Raw genomic sequence first — 21,894 nt, forward strand, 5'->3', positions numbered from 1 at the left:
CGTCGGCAAATCACCCCTGGATGTTTGATATAAGTTTCGAAAGCACAACATCGAATAGTTTGCCAAAAAGTACTTTATGTGGCAGGCGATCTGTATGTGCGATAAATTCAGCAAACCGTACCAAACAACAGGCACCATAAGCGGCTAATTTTTTTATATATAATAATAATTACATATATGAAGAATAATGTCTACAGAAGCACCTATCGTACCGTCACGCGAAACCGGTGATGGAGTGATACGAAACCAACAGTACCGAAGGTGGCAAACTTGTCAGAACTTCGCCCAATAGGAAAATTCTGGTCAATTATCGAAAGAACGCTTCGGAAAACAGGAAAGGTCCTCAAAAATGACAAGGATTTGAAGAACGAATGGATGAATGTGTGTGAGACAGATGGCGCAAGTGTTTGACATAAAGTTTGACGAGTAATGTTAAATCAAAGGTGCGGGTATTTACCCTAGATGAAGAGGTTTAATAAACATAGCTAATATGTGTTAGTTTATCCCTGAGAGCTTCAATATTATCCGACTGGAAATTATTTTTCTGCTTTTGTAATTCTGAATTGCTTATCTGCACTGTAGTTCACATGATAAACAACCATATCAGTACTTCCATTGCTGTAGGTGTCTAGCAGTAGCAATAAATGCAATGCTCAAACCGAATAAACACAGCTTCCATAGGAGTCAGAACGCTCAATGTGTCGGGATGTGAAAAGTCAACACATTAAATCACTCATATAAAGTTGTGTTTACCACTGATTGACTATGCTATGTGTTCTTGATTATTATTATTATTATTGACGTCAAAGAGTGACAAATCAAGTCCATGAAGCAGGAGGGAGGTAGTTCGAGGTGTACGAGTTATTCTATCTAATTGCGATTGCAATCAGCACTCAAGTACGAGTTCGGCAAACATTCTCGACCCCTTTAAATTATCTCCGAGTGCATTTAATGCTTGGCTGTGTAATATTCTTTGATGTGAGTGAAGGCAAATTGCATCGTGTTCACGCATTAGGATAGATTGAACATTTTCTTTTTCTTCCAACACACAAAACTCCATCTCGCTGCAGTAAACAAACAAACAGTGCATTCCCGTATTGAATCAAGCTGCACTCAACTCGGCAAGTTTCCTTGACAAACAGAAACCCTCCCATTCGAGGAAAAACAACCAAACCTCTAGCAGAACTGCTCGGCGGCAAGAGTTTCCTGGTGGCGCGGGAGTAGAAGACGATATTTTTTTCCCTGAATGGATCACATTTTTTTTGCCGATGCCTCGCCTGTTCCAGCATCTTTTGGTATGGAGGATTCTGGAGACACGTTTGAATGCACTGTGTAATACAGAGCGCAGCTCAGGCACATTGCCACACGACGAATGGAGTAAAGAATTTAAATTGATCCCTCCAGCGGCAGCTGCAGTAGAACAGTGCAATCCGATCGATGCAACTGTGGAGGTTTGTCTTGAACACAAGTTCGGGGGTGGATGAAATCGTGTAGCTCGGCTGGTATACAGAGGAATTACCTTACAGACACACAGTCGGAGAAAGGTAAATCGAAATGCTGCATCAGAGAAAATGTTCCATCCAAAAGAACTGGAATATGGATCACCGATTCTTTTTTTTTCCTCCCACGGTGGTTACGGCGGATGCACCACCGTCTACACCTGAATTTATTCGCCAGTCCTGTTATCGGCAAGGAGAGTGGTTGTGATGTTTCCTACTCAGACCCTAGACTAGGTTGGCCTTAGGTGCACTAAGGAGAACGAAAACGAAGCACTCCCTGGTGAACTGGACTGGGCAAATTGCTGCAACGCAGTTCTGTTGGAACTGTTAACCCAAATTTACGTAATCCGTGCCGCAGGGCTGTCGAATCGATCGACGTCGGTACGTTTTTTTTTATTTTTCCTTTTTCTCGACATTTTTAGCTTTTGTGTTCCTTTTCTACTTACCTGGAGCGTTTCACTTCAGATGATTTGTTTTAGGGAATGTTAGGAATCGAATATATTTATGTATGAAAAATGACTGTAGAACAATTCAGCGCAGGATTATCTTGGGAGGTATGAATTATGTATTCTGAGTATAAGATGAAAATACAGCGCAACTTAACAAATATCTGTTGCAGCTCAATTCAAGTGATAAATGGCCAATCGTATAACTGTAACAAATATCGTATTCAGATTGGATATCAATGACATTCACATTTACCGGATAATCTTGCTGACCTGCATTTGTTTATCAGGATTTCAACTTTTTCAGACAAAATATCATGGTTACTGCGTTTCGTTCAGTGCAGTAGACTCAGTAGAACGTTTAAACCAGAGTCCCGTTAGCATGTCTTTTGAGTCGGTCCATATTCCTGAATTCAGGTTTCAATCCTGGCCCAGAAATAAATTCCAGATTCCAGGGCCAAAATTTAATTCCAGAATTCAAATTCAGTTAATGTTTGAACTACACTTATGTATAACATTTTAGTCCAGAATTCATAAATGAGCATTAGAGGAGTATGCCAACAACAGTGTGAAACATCGAAGTGATTTCAATTAACAGGTTTCCCTCACGAATGCGAGGGATTCGTAAATTGAAGGTAAAATTACCTCACGTGAGAAGTAAACGGCGCACGAAGCAAATCGGGCAAAATGCCGATATGCCTGCTTCAACGGAAGAAAGTATTGCAGAATTCAACAATAATTATTCGTTTCCTTAAAGTACCAGTAAATTTATGATCAAGAAACTCTACTTCCAATGAAATGTTAGCGTCAGTTATATACGCGTCATACAGTTATGTCCCTAACATTACCAACTCGCTGTTTTCATTAAGAGGTTACACCACTGTAGAAAAAATAAGAGAAGGACTTCTTGGGGAATTATTTTGGAGAATTTCTATTTTCATATTACAGTGTGCATTCATCTTTTGGAATATTAATTTCCAAATTTTTGAAAATTCTACAGTTGTTGTTCACAAAACAGACATGTAACTTCTTGAAGTTCTGTTACGGGACGAAGGACAGTTCGGAAACTTCTTTTTAGCAAACTCGAAATTGATGGTTGGAGTAAGCTTCAAGCTAGAAATTTAATGTTGGTTTATAAATTCATTCCTTCTTTTACATTTTAGTTTACTTACAATATAAGTCTTCTTCGTGTACAATTCGTCCTACTGTAACAGTCCAATATTCATTTTATATTTTAGCTGCCTGTAATATCCTAGGTTTTAATCATTTCAATTTGAAGATTTAATTTTACTTACGATCTATATTTAAGTTTATTTTTTAATCAGGAAATACATTTTAACGAGGCACTTGTTTCTTATCGTGTGTGACACTAGTTTTATTTGATATTTCTACCTGTACCGACATTTCAAAGGGGCTTATCGTGTCTTCTCTTTGACGCAGCATGATCGCTGATCTGTGTTGCCAACAGGCCCCCACCCGTATTGCTTGTAGTCTCTTCAGCTATACCAACATTAGACTCACGTACGTCCAGGGCAGCGAGCATCGTGGCCGGTCGTTGACGAATCCCAGTTGAAGTGAGGACATCAGCTTTACGTACTCGGGCATCTGCTCCAGGATACACTTGCAGAATTTTACCCCTAGTCCAGCTATTCCTAATGTTCTCATTTACAATAAACACCAAGTCGCCTACGTGCAACTGTCTCGCTTCCCCGAACCACTTCGTTTGCCTTGTAATAACCGGTAAATACTCATGGATCCAACGAGTCCAGAAGCGGTCTAACATCACTTGAGCGAGGTTCCAACTCGATCGCATTATCGTACGAGGGTCCACTGGTAACTTAGCAGGTTGTCCAACACCACTAGAACTGAGTAGCAAAAAGTGGTTTGGCGTGAGTGCTTCTTCAGTTGCGTTGTCCAACGGAATGTAGGTCAACGGGCGTGTGTTCACCATCGCTTCTATTTCAATTAATACAGTAGATAGAATCTCTTCATCCGGATTTCGAGCGACGGGAAGATAAGCAAGAGCGACTTTGACAGAACGTACGAGGCGCTCCCACACCCCACCCATATGGGGAGCGTACGGTGGATTAAATTTCCATTGAGTTGCCGCGTTCGTGAAAGTTCCGGCTTATGAACTATTGAATGCTTCAATCTCCGTTTTGAGCTCTCGATTCGCTCCTTGAAAGTTGGTTCCTTGATTGGAGTATATCTCCAATGGTGCACCACGACGTGCTATGAATCTACGAATAGCCATCTTGCAAGATTCGGTACTTAGATTGTAGGCTACTTCCAAGTGGACAGCTCGCACTGTCAAACAGGTGAAGAGCGCCACCCATCGTTTTGCATTACTGCGCCCGATCCGAACAGTGAGAGGTCCAAAATAGTCTAATCCTACAAATGAAAATGGGCGTATATAAGGCGTTACCCGTACAGCCGGAAGCGGACCCATCCGTGGTGTCTGTGGTTTGGACTTGTATACTTTGCACCAGTTACAACGTTTACGAACAATTCGAACGGCAACTCGTAGTGCAGAAATGTAGTATTTCTGAATTATTTCGTTCACCACAGTTTCACCATTTGCGTGATGAAATCTACGGTGGTACCAATCAATTAGAAGATGAGTGACGTAACTCTTCTTAGGTGCTATGATAGGAGATTTCATGTCCTCTGATACCCACTTCGCCTCACGCATACGTCTTTCCATGCGGATGATTCCTCCTACGCCAATTGATGGTGAAAGTTTGTAAATTTTGCTACTTTTCTTAATCGGCTCTTGTTGGTTTAGTGGAAGTGATTTGTTACGCTGCAGTATTGCAAACTCCTCAGTATACTCGTCCAATTGGACAAGTTTCCATATGGTAAATTCAGCCAGCTTTAGTTCTTCGCTTGAGAGAACCTCGGTGATGGGAACTGATTCATGTAGCAATTTCCTTTTACAGTTATTGTAGAAACGATTCATGAAGGCGACTGAACGTATTAATCGCTCGAACTTTGAGAACCGTTGGAAATCTACAATTTGCTTCGTGGCGCTGTGTGAGAGAACGTGTATTGATCGCATTTCTTCTGAGGTTTCAGTTTGTGGTTGTTTATATTGTGGCCAGTAATCCATCTTTTCGTAAATAAAATCCGGACCACTGAACCATCTGCTGTAATCCAGCATGGCTGTTTCTTTGGTCCATGTAGTGGCGTCGTCAGCCACATTCCACTTCGACGGTACCCATCTCCACTCATCAACGTCGGTTGCTTCCAAAATCTCGCCGACCCTGAATGCTACAAACTGTGTGCGTCGTCGAAGATCTGACCGTAGCCAAGACAGCACCGTGCTGGAGTCGCTCCATAGAACTTTTCGCGTTATTTTTATTGTATGATCGGAAATGACAGTCTTCATTAGTCGTGTTCCCAGGACAGCTGCTTTAAGCTCTAATCGAGGTATAGAAAGCGGTTTTATAGGAGCTACTTTGGTCTTAGCAGCAACGAGACTACACCTCACAGCTCCATCATCTACTATGCGGAAGTACGCAACAGCAGCGTACGCTGATTCGCTCGCATCAACGAAGATATGCAGTTCGAGACTATTATATGCGTGCGATCCATATCCAGGGAAATAACAACGAGGGATTCTAACATTTTCAAGTTGGCGTAGCAGTTGAACCCACAGGCGCCAACGAGGGAATATATCCGTTGGAATCTGATCATCCCAACCAATCGCTGATCTCCACACATCCTGCAAAAGTACTTTTCCATGAATAAGCAAAGCCGCTACGAATCCTAATGGATCGAAGACGCTCATGACCAAACTCAACGCTTCTCGTTTGGTTGGAACAACTTCTCCGCTCAGCAGTGAACGCAAATCATCTCGGAGCCTGATCGAATATGAGAATACGTCGTCTTTCGGTAACCAAGTCATTCCCAACACTCGCTCTACTTTATTACTTTTATCCATTCCAAAGCTCTTCGCCGTCGTTGAATCATGCTCTCCTATTCGTCTCAGCACTTCCGATGAACTCGACAGCCAATTTCTGATTTTGAAACCTCCTCGAGCGTGAACAATGCTTACGTCGTTTACCAGTTGCACTGCTTCGTCGACCGTATCTACGCTGTCCAGGTAGTCATCAACGTAGTGGTTTTTCATCACTGCTTCACATGCTACCGGAAATTCGATTGCTTGCTCCTCTGCATTCTTATTTTTTATGTATTGTAGCGAACACGGAGAACACGTGGCGCCAAATGTAGCTACATCCATGATGTACACTTGAATCGGCAGCTCCGGATGATCCCTCCATAAAAAACGCTGAGCCTGGCGGTCTTCCGGTCGTATGAACACTTGGTGGAACATTTCCCGCACGTCTCCACTAACAGCAACTTGTTTCTGACGATACCGACTGAGCACAGATGACAATGGAGTGAGCAGATCCGGTCCTTTGAGTAGAACAGAGTTCAGGGAGATTCCTTGCACAGTAGCGGCAGCGTCCCACACTACTCGTACCATTTCCGGTTTTTTAGGGTTAATAACAACTCCTAACGGCAAATACCATATCCGGTTTCGATCTATTGCAGAGAGTTCACTATTAGAAGCAACATGAGCATAGCCCTTTGCTTGATAATCTGATATTTGCTTTCTAACATTGGCATACAGTTCTGGATTTCTAGCCAATCGCTTTTCTAAACAAAGGAGTCGACGTTCTGCCATAGGTCTGCTATTAGGAAAATCTACCACATCATACTTCCACAGAAGTCCTGTTTAAAATTTCCCACCTGGTATACGAGTTGTCGTCGCTTCCATAATTTGTTTTGCACGTCTGTCTTCAGCTGAATCTAACGCACTCGGCAACATAACACCGGTACTTTCTACGCTGAAAAATTTCTTGACCAGTTCGTGAAGTTCTTGATCCGTAGACTGGGAGCATACATGAAACAAGCGATTAGGAATCGTGTCGCTGGATGTTCGGGAGTTCCCACTAAGTACCCATCCGAGCCTGGTTTTGGTTGCCACGGGTTCATCTCTTTTCCCTTCTCGCTCTTTGAGCGACGTCATCATACCGGTATTATTCAGTCCGATCAGTATGCATGGTGAAGCATCATCATAGCTCTTCACAGGAAGCCCTTTAAGGTATGGAAATCTGCGCACTAACTCGGCAAATCGGATTGACTGTCGAGGTAAGTCTAAACTATGTACGGTACGGACATCTTTTAGAATAAAACGATTTACGGAATCGACTCCAGAGATAGAAAGTTGTAGTTTCTGTGACTCTTCCTCCGTTCGCTTGACGCCGTTGGTCCATTGCATACAAAGTGGAGATACAGGACCCACCACACCTAACTGATCCGCTATATCTTTTTCGATAAGTGTAGAATCGGACCCACTGTCAAGAAAAGCAAAGGTTTGTAAAGACTTCTCATTTGCGTACAGTAAGACGGGAATTATGCGGAAGAGCGTTCGATAGCGATAATTTTGGTGTACGGAAACCATCCCGGAGGTTGAACTTGAAATACAATGTTCGGTAATCACAGGGTTGCCTGGATGAAGTAGTTTGTGATGACGCAGTTGACAATCATTTTACCCACATAACGGGGCTTTACACGGCCATCTGCCGTGTGAATATAGGGACCGTGCACGATTACAAGTAGCGCCATTAGTGGCGAATAGGCGAAAAAACTCGACCATAGCTTTACACTGTTACCATATGTTCACGCTGAATAAAACAGTCAAAAACCTGTTTTAATACAACATAGTGGTGTAATGATCCTTTTCTCACATCAATCATATTCTCATATATAATACTGTGGTATACTATTAAAAACATTTCTCTCCGATTCTTAAAATAAACCAAAGAGATTTTTTGTGCAATAACTAGTATAACCTACAGAATGGATCAGTTCTCTGGCATGGATGAGAAAACGTAGTAAGTTCCACTATTGTAAGTATTTCGGGCACTAGAACCCGAGAACGTATAATCGAAGTTGGTTAGTATGGCCATCAACTAACATGATTTTAATTGCAACCAAAAAATATGTTTAATTTTCGGTAGGAGCATAAGATCATTCATTTGAACCTAAGATTAGGAATACCGGACAAAGTGTAAAAATAAGTGAGATCTTTTTTTGAGTGTATGACTATTATCTGCCGTCGTTATTCGAAAACCGGGAATACTTTCGAGATCGATTTAGAAAACTTTTTACTTTTTTCGTTTCGACTCTTCAAGTGACGGTACACAATTTTTAACACGCTTTGCCCTATCATTCCGGAACCGAAAGTCTGATCCGGATGAAATTCAAGAATTCCGTGTAGAACCTTTCATTTGAATCTAAGTTGGTCAACATCGATTAAGTCATTTTCGAGAACACACACAAAGATAGATTGCTCAGCTCGACGAACTGAGTGGAATGGTATATGACACTTGGCTAATTTTTACTAGTCGATTTTCAAGTGATTGTATAACCTTTCCATATGAGAAAGGCAAAACAGTTCAGCGTTTCAATAAAATGATTATTTGTTGTTAGCTTCGTGACTCGTATTTTCTATATACGTCAAACTGGCTACTCGTGAGATTGCTAGCTTTTTTACGATTACAATTTATTTTCTTCCTCCATTCTAAGAGTATGGACCAGCCTGCGAATTATTTGAACTTCTAGTTAAAATTTGACAGCCGGGCAGTTATTTTTTATCGAGTAGTTAAATTTATCTAAAACTGTGGCCCATTTCAAAGTTTGACGGATGGAAAATTATTTGGGTCTATTTTGCTCTGAAAATAAAGTAATAGCAAGTGGTGTAAAAATTGCAATTCAGCGAAAGTAAAAATAACTTCGAGATAAACTTACTTCATTTAAAAAATATTTAAACATTTTATTGGGGTATTTTCTTTGAGTGAAAGTATATAAAGAAATTACACAGAAGCAATTTTTACTAAAGGTCTGAAATTAGAATGTTTTAGCAAGATATTTTTCAGTGTTTCCAGTCAAGTCGATTAAAAAATCATTTAATGTGCTGAGAATATCGTTTGAGTGTTTGAAATTGAGTGAATATGACAAATATTAGACACAAATCCAACTGCAATGACAGAAAATGACGTGGCCGTATTTAGATACAGAATGAATAATTCGATTCAAAATTTAATAGTCAGTCGATGTTGAACAATCGTTCGCACCACACGTGAATAATTCCATAGGGTTCGGAAAAAAAAATCCGCAGAGAAAATACGCTAGAAAGTATTTTCAAACTCAGTTTACAAGTTTTGCTATGGTAGCATTATTTTTTCCACTCGCCGCCTCGTGCGCTGTCGTCGCCGGCCACTAAACCACGCCCTCGTGCACGGTCCCTATAGACATCTTCTACACAGATTGACATCAAATATTATTTTCCAACGATCCGCTAAATTCATCCGTTTAAATTTATTGCAGTCTTTTGGTTTGTGTCCCGTTAAATTACAAATCGCACAAAGACGCTCTTTTCTGATTTCTACCTTATCAGACCCGTTAGCACTTCTGCTCTCAGAACGGGTGACACTCGTTGACGCGTGAGAATTCATGAAAACTTTTCCTTTGTGGCGATTATTCCTTTGAATATTTGACTCCGTAATTGTCGTAACGCTACTAGCTGCTCTTATTATAACATTCATGTAGTCGGCGAAAGCTCGATGGTCAGCTACCATAACCTTTTGTTTATGCATTGCCCAGTCTAATTTTATGTTGGCTGGAAGTTTCTCCACGAGCTCCTGTAGTAAAATTGGATTGGCTAAATGCATTTCATGCCCAGTAGTCACTAGATGCACGCACAGATTCCGCACTACTAATCCGAAATTAATCAGTGTCTCCAGCTTCTCTGGTTTTAGAGCCGGGGTATCGCGAACTTCACTCAGCAGAGTATTTATAATGGCATCTGGGCGTCCGTAAAGAGTTTGAAGTGTATTCATCACTTCCGAAACGGTTGAGGGATTTAGCAAAAAACAACTAACTGCTTTCCTAGCATCTCCACGGATAGATCTTTGCAGTCGCATTAAATTTTCGCTGTCCGTGTATCCACACATCTGTGTAGAGGTTATATAACTGCTCCAAAACAGCGGCCATTCCGCAGGGTTGCCCGTAAACGTAGGGAGATCTTTTGATACAACATGGCGAGCTGCGAGTTGTTGTGCATTCGGCCCTTGCGATGGTTGAGAAGAACCGCGAGCTGGTATGGGGAACGAGCATATTGGATTCTGATAACTCGACACACTCAACACTGGAGGGCGATACGGCGGTACATCATAGGGCATACCCACACCCGGTGGTATATCATACGACGAAAACGTTACATTTTGTGTCACGGGGGGAAATACAGGTGTGTTAAACATATGTAAATTGTCACGGTTGTAATCGGGTACTACCGTTCTTTGGAGAGGTAAATTAAATGTTGAAAAGGGTATACCTTGTGTCCCGGGGGGTAATATAGCTGAGTTGAACATACGGAAATTCTCACTGTTGTAATCTGATACTACCGTGGTTTGAACCGGCGTTTGAAAATGCGATAGCTGCGCAGAGGTCGTTGCCACTGAACATCCTTGAATGTTGGGAACGATAATTTCTCCATTACGTTGAGAAGTTCGAGGTGTTGATTGACCGGCCGGTTGTATCATCACTAAAGAAGTCGTCACAGTACCAGTGGGTATTTTACAGAAAGAAGTTGAGACAGGAGAGATCAGGTCGACATTGGATAGACCTGCCGTGGTGATACAAGCGTTGATTCTGTTTCCACCTATTGGAAAACAAGGCATACGTGAGCCGTCACCAATTGCACTGGTCACAACAATGGCTTGTGCATGCGGAGGATTCGAAGCTGCTTGCGACGTGAGTCCAGTGGGGATCTTCTCCCCAGATTTGGAACTCAGGATCACTGCTGGGTGCTTATTCATCCATTCTTGCACTTTGTTTGCATTATAACCGAGGCTACGGAGACTTCGTGTGCTTTTCCTTTCGTCATCTTCCTCCAGACGAGCTTGCAATAGATCGTATTTTCTGGCGACAAATGCTTTTTCCAAAACCAACATGTTCGCTATGGTTTTATCCCTCCTTTCCATTTCTAAACGAATCGCTTTTTCCTGCATTTCTTTATCCAGTTTCTCCTTTTCCAGCAAGAGCCTGGCGTGTACTTCTTTTTCATCAGCAAGCCGCTGCATTTCAAGACGTATTTTAGCACTTGGAGTTGACGATTGTGTATCGGAACGTGAAGGTACTGGCGGACAGAACTAGCAGAAGTACGCTCTGCTCTCATTAGCAATGCTATCTCCAACACCGACGCAAGTGAAACGGCTCCAGGATTGGCATCCGTCACATTGGACCATTTGACTGTCTACTTCGTCAGGTTGGTTACATATTCGACAGTTTCGCGGTATAAGTTCCGATTGCTCTGTGGCAGAGGCTTCCGCCATTTTGTTACTGGCGAACACCGCGTGGGCTGGATTATAATCTTGAAGTTCTGTTACGGGACGAAGGACAGTTCGGAAACTTCTTTTTAGCTTACTCTAACCATCAATTTCGAGTTTGCTAAAAAGAAGTTTCCGAACTGTCCTTCGTCCCGTAACAAATTGAATCTCACTTACATCATTAACGTCTAGATGCATTTATTCTTCAAGTAAGATTTCAATTTCATTTGCTGTTGGTCTAACTTTGCAGCGCTTGAAATCCATAAAAATCGAATTTTGTCTAGTACGCCAAGTTGCAGGCTTTGTTAAATCGTATTTGCCCATTTCGTACACTCTATTGTTCATAAAACTGTATTGCCTTCTGTGTTTCTATCGTCTCGACTGTAAGCAATTTTGGACTGTGTCGGATGAGATGCGAGCACGAACTGCACCTGTTTCATTGTCTTCACTGTGGGTAGTGAGCAAGTATTCTTTCGCACTTGCCATAAACATAACCACGATAACCATAACTCTCTCCGACCATAATGATGAATAGAGGACGGCGGTTCTCATTTGAGTTTTCAGCTGTCACCAGAAAGTTAAAATCGATTATTTCTACTGTTTGAAATGTATTGAGACGTGTTTCGAAACATATTCGATTTCAATTTCCGATTTGAATGAAGTTTCACAGCACTGATTAACAGTCGCTTTCAAGTAAGCAAACCGGTTTAGCCAGCTCCGCGAAAATTAGGCCAATAAGTGTGGCTTGGCGGTTACGTTCTTTCTTCGATTACATCTCCTGAAACGGAAATTGTAGCAAATGGATCTTTGAATTTTAATGTAATATAACAGTACAAACTAATATTATTGAAATTGATTCATCCGTCTGTGACGAAATTGAGCTTATTTAACATACAAGCGTAATCCATCAAGTAATGAAATGATGTCTGTTTCATTCAATTCATTTCCCCATGAGGTTACACGTAAAATTTTAATTGCATGAATATTTATATGCCTTTCAATTGTAATGCTTTCTGAAACTTAAGGTGAAATGTAGCATCATAAAATGCGCGCAAAATTTTATCCGCTTCAGTTGAACGAACCGTCGCACTAAGCATACCAAGAAAAACGTACACATAGAAACAAGAACTTTTTCAATGATTGAGCGCAGTGGGCTTACCTCTCGTTATATTGGCTTGCAAAAAAAGACTGGGCGTAATGGATTTTTGAATCCTTCACAATTTGAATACATGCTAATTCAATCGTTATTGTTATTGTATTGACCAACTTGCTAACCATGTATATGCCTGTTGTTTTTCAATGTTTATCACATTGTTTGTATCACGATAATACTTGGCTTGTATTCATTTCATTCAGTAGCTTGTCAATGTTGAAGTTTTAGTTTTGCTATAAAAATTGCTACAATCTAAAATAATACCTGTTATACGATATCACACAGCCAGGCTTTATTGCTTCAGCAACATCAATCTATTGAACTCAACAGAATTGGACATTATTAGCGTTATAAATGACAGTTACTTAGAAAATAAACAATTTCTTACAATATCCATTTTATTGTATTCAACTTGTTTTTATTTCAACACAAAACCCAATGCTGCATAATTTTATATGTAACTAGCTGAACTACCCGGCGTTGCTCGGAAATGTTTCGTGAAGGGAAGGCCGAAAAAAATTCTCGAAGTTGTCCTGCTTAGTGAAATACTCTGATTGTAGTGAAACATAACTTAGACGGAAACTCGATTGAACAATACTCCGTTCATGTTTAGATTGCGAATGATCAATGTCCCATTTCAGATCTCACAATGATCATAATTTTCATGGTATTCTCGACACAGTTTTATATTTTAACCCTTTTGTTAGAAACATTTAAAACACCTTTCTCTCTATAAATACCTTCTTAGTAACCTCCGAGTTTCATATGTATATGTGCTTGTAACGTACTTGAATTATTATGTATATGTGCTTGTAACGTACTTCCGTACCTCCTCGTCACATTCGATCTACATTTGGCTTCCATGGCTATGAACACTTGCTACTCCCTCCTCTTTATAAAAATTTTTATGACATCATTAATTGCTCAAAATTTTCCATCTGATAATGATTATTTTATGACGAAAGGCTGGAAAATTTATGGAATAACGATTCAGTTAATACTAATGTTGTTGTAAACTTATTTCCATCACCTTGGGTCGACAATTTTCTCAATCTACATAATAAAATGCACATTGTATGATCGTCTATTCAGATCAATGTTTAGAATACTTATTCCCCCTCCCTCGTGTGAATATTTTTGTGAACCTCACTTAGTTCCTAGAAACATAGTGTACTCGTAAAGAAGTACCAATTTTTCGTAAAACCCGGTCAATTTTTCCTTACACTTTCCATGTTCGGGGCACTTACTCCACTCTCTCACTCTCAAAATAACCTTATAATCTATTTTGATTTAACTTCCTTGTTGTCAGTGAACTAGTTTGAATATCGATTCTCTTCAAATTTCGTCATTGACCCTCTCCCCCCATGTTACGGACACTTGCTACACACTCTTTCCCTGAAAATGAAGAGCAAGAAATATCTGTGCCAAATTTGATAGCAATCCGCTCAGTAGTTCCGGAGTTGCGCCGTTACAAACATTACATCCCCTTTTTAGAGAGACGTACTACATCCACCCCACACGAATATTCTAAGTTGCACAAAATGTATCTATGGTCTTCATGGTTCATGGTATCGATTCTCGTCAAATTAAATAATTTTTTTCATGACCCCTGTTAAGGATACTTGCTACGCTCTCTCATCCATAAAAATATCCTTACAACTATCTCTGAAGAGCAAAAAGCAGCTATGCCAAGTGTGATAGCAATCCCTTCAGTAGTGTCGGAGTTATGCCGTTACACCCCTCTTTTTAAATGCACTTGCCATATCCACTCCCCATATATATCATATCTAAGGTATGGAAAATGTTGCATGATCTTCAAAACTCATCGATTCTTGTCAAATTTTATGAATATTTTTTCATGACGCCTCCTGTTAATGATACTTGCTACGCTTCCTCCCCTATAAAAAAATACCTATTATGACTATTTCTGAAGAGCAAGAAATAACTGAACTAAATTTTATAGCAATTCGTGCAATAGTTCCGGAGTTATGCCGTTACAAACATTACACTTCCTTTTTTAGATGCACTTACTACACCCTCTCTCCACAGAATATCCTTATAATCATATCTAAGCTGTGCACAAAGTGTCTTCAAAAAGTACCGATTCTCGTCAAATTAGATAGTTTTAATGACCACCTTTGTTAAGGACACTTGCTACGCTCCCTCCCCTCATGGAAATATCTCTGAAGAGCAAAAAGTACATGTACCAGGTTTGATAGCAATCCGTTAAGTAGTTTCGAAGTTATGCCATTACAAATATTACACCCCCTTTTCAAAGGCACTTGCTGCATCCATCCCCCATTAAATTATATCTACGGTATGCAAAATGTTTCAAAAAATATCGGTTATCATCAGTTAACATGAATTTTTTCATGACCCCTCCTTGTTAATGACACTTGCTACGTTCCCTCCTCCTATAAAAATACGCTTATGACCATCTCTGAAGAGCAAGAAGCATATGTGCCAAGTTTGATAGCAATCCGCTCAGTACTTCCGGAGTTATGCCATTACAAACATTACACCCCCCTTTTTAAGGGCACTTGCTACATCCACCCCCCATATAATCATATCTTATATACGCAAAATGTTTCTATGGTCTTAAAAAAGTATCGATTCTCGTCAAATTAGACGACCTCCCCCTGTTAAGAACACTTACTACGCTCCCTCCCCCATGAAAATATCCTTATGACCATCTCTGAAGAGCAAGAAGTACATGTGCCAAGTTTGATAGCAATCCGCTCAGTACTTCCAGAGTTATGCCGTTTTAAACATTACACCCCCCTATTTAAAGGCACTTGCTACATCCACCCCCAATAAAGTCATATCTAAGGTATGCAAAATGGTTCTACGGTCTTCAAAACGTATCGATTCTTGTCAAGTTATATGAATTTTTCCATGACCCCCCCTTGTTTATGACACTTGCTACGCTCCCTCCCATATAAATATACTCCCTAAGCCATCTCTGAAATACAAGAAGTACCTGTGCCAAGTTTGGTGGCAATCCGTTCAGTAGTTCCGAAGTTATGGCGTTACAAACATACAAACTTATATCCATTTTTATATAAAAGGTGATTTTTTTGAGGTTAGGATTTTCATGCATTAGTATTTGCTCAGATTTTTTGAGGTTATGATTTTCATGCATTATTATTTGCTCAGTATGCTTTGACATTTCATCATGAATAGACTTACTAACGAGCAACGCTTGCAAATCATTGAATTTTATTACCAAAATCAGTGTTCGGTTCGAAATGTGTTTCGCGCTTTACGCCCGATTTATGGTCTACATAATCGACCAAGTGAGCAAACAATTAATGCGATTGTGACCAAGTTTCGCACTCAGTTTACTTTATTGGACATTAAACCAACCACACGAATGCGTACAGTGCGTACAGAAGAGAATATTGCGTCTGTTTCTGAGAGTGTTGCTGAAGACCGTGAAATGTCTATTCGTCGCCGTTCGCAGCAATTGGGTTTGTGTTATTCGACCACATGGAAGATTTTACGCAAAGATCTTGGTGTAAAACCGTATAAAATACAGCTCCTGCAAGAACTGAAGCCGAACGATCTGCCACAACGTCGAATTTTCAGTGAATGGGCCCTAGAAAAGTTGGCAGAAAATCCGCTTTTTTATCGACAAATTTTGTTCAGCGATGAGGCTCATTTCTGGTTGAATGGCTACGTAAATAAGCAAAATTGCCGCATTTGGAGTGAAGAGCAACCAGAAGCCGTTCAAGAACTGCCCATGCATCCCGAAAAATGCACTGTTTGGTGTGGTTTGTACGCTGGTGGAATCATTGGACCGTATTTTTTCAAAGATGCTGTTGGACGCAACGTTACAGTGAATGGCGATCGCTATCGTTCGATGCTAACAAACTTTTTGTTGCCAAAAATGGAAGAACTGAACTTGGTTGACATGTGGTTTCAACAAGATGGCGCTACATGCCACACAGCTCGCGATTCTATGGCCATTTTGAGGGAAAACTTCGGAGAACAATTCATCTCAAGAAATGGACCGGTAAGTTGGCCACCAAGATCATGCGATTTGACGCCTTTAGACTATTTTTTGTGGGGCTACGTCAAGTCTAAAGTCTACAGAAATAAGCCAGTAACTATTCCAGCTTTGGAAGACAACATTTCCGAAGAAATTCGGGCTATTCCGGCCGAAATGCTCGAAAAAGTTGCCCAAAATTGGACTTTCCGAATGGACCACCTAAGACGCAGCCGCGGTCAACATTTAAATGAAATTATCTTCAAAAAGTAAATGTCATGTACCAATCTAACGTTTAAAATAAAGAACCGATGAGATTTTGCAAATTTTATGCGTTTTATTGTTTAAAAAAGTTCTCAAGCTCTTAAAAAATCACCCTTTATATAGATTTTTGCTCACGATATAATGCCACCGTGCCCACCGTGCATTTCTTACACCACCTCAATACGAAACAGCTGCGCGCAAGCAATAAAAAAATGCGGAAAAGTTTATGTAAACATTTCCAAATTTTGGTTGTTTTAGCTAAAATTTTAAAATTTTGAGTTGCATTTTCAGATTCTTTGTAAAATTCTGCTACAAACACTACTTTTCAGTTCTAAAAGCATCCCCGTGGAACGGAACAGTTACCGTTTATACCTTTCAAAAACCAATTACGGCTCGGCAAAGCAAAATTTCAAAATTCTAAGAATACTTAGTTATGATAAATTTGATTTCGAAAACTTAAGTGCTTTTGGTTTTTCGAAAATCGGTCTAATTTTTGTATAATTGATCAAAAACGCGATTTTCGCATTCCACTACATTTCACCTTAAGTTCTTTTTCGAATGATACGAAACTTTGCAAATAGTTAAACAACTATATTTGTCATAGTCATCATTCAATCGAAACATCACCGCTTCTTACAAACTCAGTGATCCGGCTTCAGTTTACGTCGCAGAATTAGCTGCTATTCAGTACACCCTCGAGATCATTGAAACCTTGCTCAAAGACCATTACTTCATTGTCACGGACAGTCTAAGTTCAATAGAAGCTCTCCGGGCAATGAAGCCAGGAAAGTATCCCCCATATTTCCTGGGGAAAATAAGGGAACACTTGCGAACTTTATCTGAACGGTTTTATTTAATATCGTTAGTCTGGGTCCCTTCGCATTGTTCCATTTCGGGAAATGAAAAGGCAGACTCGTTGGCTAAGGTAGGCGCATTAGAAGGTGATATTTATGAAAGACCAATCTGCTTCAATGAATTTTTCAGTATTTCTCGTCGAAGAGCACTTGAAAGTTGGCAAACTTCATGGAGTAATGACGAACTGGGACGATGGCTACACTCCATTATCCCTAGGGTATCGACGAAACCTTGGTTCAGGAGGATGAACGTGAGTCGCGATTTCATTCGTGTTATGTCTCGGCTCATGTCTAATCACTACACATTCAACGCACATCTTCTACGTATTGGGGTCATGGAGAGCGGTCTCTGCACCTGTGGCAACGGTTATCAGGACATCGAGCATGTCGTATGGTCATGTGTATTGTGAGTGATTGTGACGCCAGGTCTGTTTTAAAGGACTCCCTCAGGGCCCGAGGTAGACCACCTGATGTCCCGGTTCGGGATGTGTTGGCGAGTCGGGATATTTCATATATGTTGCTCATATATAAATTCCTTAAACACGTTAATATACAAGTGTAATCTATTGTATCTTGCTCTGAAAGTTACCCCTGCTCCTCGACTGATGCTAAGAATAAACTTCACCCACAGGTTCGACACTAACATCCGCCCGAATCTCTCCATCCCTCGTCTGTCCACCATCGTCATTGGAACTAACAAGATCTTTCTGCTGTCACTGAATTTTTTGCTTACCCCTTCCACGTTTTTCACCATCTCGATGTCAACTAATTAGATCTTCGTCGTTCTTAGTCATTTTGTTCCCATATCCCCCTTTTACTCTGTTCTCCGTAATATTTACTTCTCTATATTTTTTTTTTCATTTTTTTCCGTAACATCATCATCATTACCCACGGACGGCCGCTGTAGTCTATGAAAAGAATACGAGCCACCCGCCTGGTATTCGTAGCCTGGGGTTGTTCCCCGCGAACCCACACGGACAGAAAAAAGCGGCCGAAATAGATACTTACCAACGTGTTACATTCAATACGCCGGCCGGTGCCGATCGCCAGCTGAAGGCTGGATCTGCCAAAGTTATTACATTATCTAAATATACTATCCTACTTTTAAGTTATTTGTTAATTGAAATTAGAAAAAGCCCTTGGCATCTTAGAGCTTAAGCAGTGTGCCTTAAAATATTATATAATTGAATAAAAAAAAAACATAAACTGTTATGTACTGGCGAGTCAAAGACGAAACATAAAGTATGGAGACCTTCTATTTGCTAAGTTTATAAAAACCGGTTAAGAGATTGCCTAGTAAATTGAGTGCGCATTTCCTTATAGATTTGCACATATTGTCTTGTAATTCCGGAACCGGAAGTCGTATAAGGATAAAATTCAATTACGACTTGGTACTAGACATGCGTTCGACTGTTGCTACCTGGTTTTAAAGAAAACTTTTTTGTCTATTTTCAAGCAAAAGATGGATAGATTCACGAAAGCACCGGACGTTTTGTCGGCCTTTCATACAGATTCTATGTGTCAAAACTTTAAATGCTTTTTTTTGTAATTTTCAAAGATTATACTGTTGATTTGAAGTAAAGTCGAGAAAACTAAGTTCAGTTTTGCATTGATAAAGCGGATGATAAAACAGATTAAAAGCACCAAATGTTTGTTAAACCTGTAGGAATGGAATTTTTTGAAAAAAGGCTCGAATCAAAATTTTAAAACAAACAAATGTTTGATTTTCGATTCTTGTTTTTCAAAAGATAACAAATAAGTGCAAATAATTTCGAAATGATTCTTGTACCATTCCAACAACTCTCTAAGGAATGTGTAAACCCCTCCCCACCAAGGAATGCATTAGTTGTGTGAAAGTTTGTAATAACTGGCAATTTTATGTGTTAAGTAGTAAATTTTCATAATTATCTCTTCGGTCAACGCAGTTTGGAAACAACGATTGAACACGATCATTACATTTTGTATTTGTAAACTATTAAAGTATTTGTTTTTTTTTTTAATATCTTGATTTCTAGACTAAAATTAACGGAATGCTTTCCGTTTCTCCTCAAATTATTTGGAGACTCTTTCTCATATGAATTTTCAAGCGCCTCCACAAAGTTTCCAACGAAGGAGACGCAAGGTATGTCGTACGTATCCACTGCTTAATATAATAATTTTGATGTGGAATAACTGAACTTCTCAAATCATCGAATTGATAAACATAAAACGCTCGTATTGAAAAATATGCTGACTTACCTATCACATAGATGACGAGCACCCACAGGTCCAGGGTCAACCGTATTCGGTTCCGCATTATGGCTATTTCCGTGCTGGTAATGATCCTGAACTATTGTTTACACCGAACTTCAATGTTGCAAGTTTATGGCCTTAAAATGTTAAACTTTCCATTCTGCTTTACGAAGTAAATATGCACATTTTTTACACTTTGCTCGACCCTACCGCACCAAACTGAACTAACTTTAACTTTGCACAAACCACGCGATTATTGCACACGATTACACTCGTTGTGGCATTGGTTTAACGCATTAGCGTCTGCAAGCGACCTTCCGTCATCAAATGGCAATCAAATGAAACCGATTTGTTGGCAAGAAGAAATAGGAGTAAAAAAACCCGTTCGCACTTCGTTTTACTGTGTGTTTATACCCTCGCAAACATCTGCGATCCCGCCCAATCAGTGCGGCCCGTGGACCGAATCCCGACGCCGGAGATAATCTGCTGTTGGTCCATGGTTTGCAGATGATTGCAAATCGATTTTCCCCTTCGTCTGTCGAGTTTTGCTGTTGTTCTTTCGCGAGGTGAAGTGGATGGCTCCTTCGTCGCTGTTGGAAGCGATTTTTGGTTTTTTGTTTTTTGTTTCCCACTGCCCTAGGCAAGAGTTGAAACTGGAGAGCTCAAACGATCTGAAAGTACAAGAGAAAAATGAAATAATAAAATAAACAGCAAAAATTTTGCATCGAAATTTTGTTTATTCAAATAAGATGCTTATCGAACTGGTGAAATATAGCCAATGAATGGATCATAGGATGGAGGTAATATTTTTGATTCCAAACAATGTCAGTTTTCAGTATTTGCGTTGGATGGTGGAATTGTGGAACGTGCTTGGCAATATCAGAGTGAGATTACTATCGTGAATACACAATATTTAAATTATAAATAAAATAAATTCATAAGCACCGACTGGTGAAAAAAGGGCGTAAATTGCTCCTAAAATGTATCTATAAAGATGCCTGCGCATTTAACACAACCACAGTAGCTAATGAAAAAAAGTACAACCGATTCTCACTAGAAGCGCTGTTAGTGTCTCCGTACAGTGAGAAATCGGAACACTATTACGAACAACACAATTTGAAGGAACTCATACGCCAGCAGAAAAAATTAACGGACAGTATTAAGGTCCAGTCAGACTCCAATCAGGCCCTTATTTAGTACTTGAAAACCACGGCCATATCGAATGAATCATTTAATCATATTAAATTATTATTGACCGATATTCAAACGGAACTGACCAAAATAAACCACATTAATTCTGCAACCGAAAATAATATCACTGGAATTTTCTAAGCTATCAGAAACTATAAGAATGGCCGAATCTCTTGCTGAAGATTTGGGTAAATCAAATAATACACTGGCAATTAATGCGCAGTCGGCAATCGAAAAATGCACCGCAGTTCTTCTTCACAAATTTGACGAATTCGAAACAAGAATCGATGCCGACGCTAGTAATATCAACATAGACACGAACAAAATCGTCTACCAAATTATGAACGAAGTCATTTTTTTATCGTCAGAATTGTCAAACCCAAGGCCAGAAAAGAAATTCGCCCATCCAAGCCTACAAGAAGAACTATTGGACTGTACTCCTGAACTCGACAGCACAACTTTAGAAACAGAGGAGGCAATTCAAAAGCTGGGATGAAAGTGTAAGAAGCAAAGAAGTTTTTGGAAATAATTTTAACGTATTTCGGCACGACCGAAATCTATCTCCCTGTCAGAAAAAATCATGAGGTGGAGTCCTCATAGCCATTTACTCTTGCTTTACTTCTGAAGAAATTATTACTCCTAAATATAAAGAATTTGAGCATGTATGGGCCAAAGTCTCAATATTGGGAGAAGAACATATTTACTGCTCTGTTTATTTCCCACCCGAAAATGCGAACAAATTCTCTTTTGAATTATTCTTTAAATCTTTAAACACAATTATTTTGAATATGGAACCTGAAGTAGAGCTTCATATTTTTGGCGACTTCAATCAACGTAATGCGGACTTCATTTCTGACATTGAAAATGAA

General features: G+C 39.9%; 1 protein-coding gene across 3 annotated transcripts in view; it reads right to left on the reverse strand.

Annotated features, from left to right (window-relative positions):
* The window catches only part of LOC131436161 (junctional adhesion molecule A-like), a 1,299,588-nt gene that overhangs the window by 710,074 nt on the left and 567,620 nt on the right, over positions 1–21,894 (reverse strand). For all 3 annotated transcript variants that reach the window (XM_058604699.1, XM_058604697.1, XM_058604698.1), the window contains one exon: positions 19,841–20,505. In XM_058604699.1, coding sequence (XP_058460682.1) covers positions 19,841–19,898 — 58 coding nt within the window. In that variant the 5' untranslated portion in view covers positions 19,899–20,505. The remainder of the gene's footprint in view (positions 1–19,840; positions 20,506–21,894) is intronic.

This window comes from Malaya genurostris, chromosome 3 (genome assembly GCF_030247185.1).
Source record: "Malaya genurostris strain Urasoe2022 chromosome 3, Malgen_1.1, whole genome shotgun sequence".
Lineage (NCBI taxonomy): Eukaryota > Metazoa > Arthropoda > Insecta > Diptera > Culicidae > Malaya > Malaya genurostris.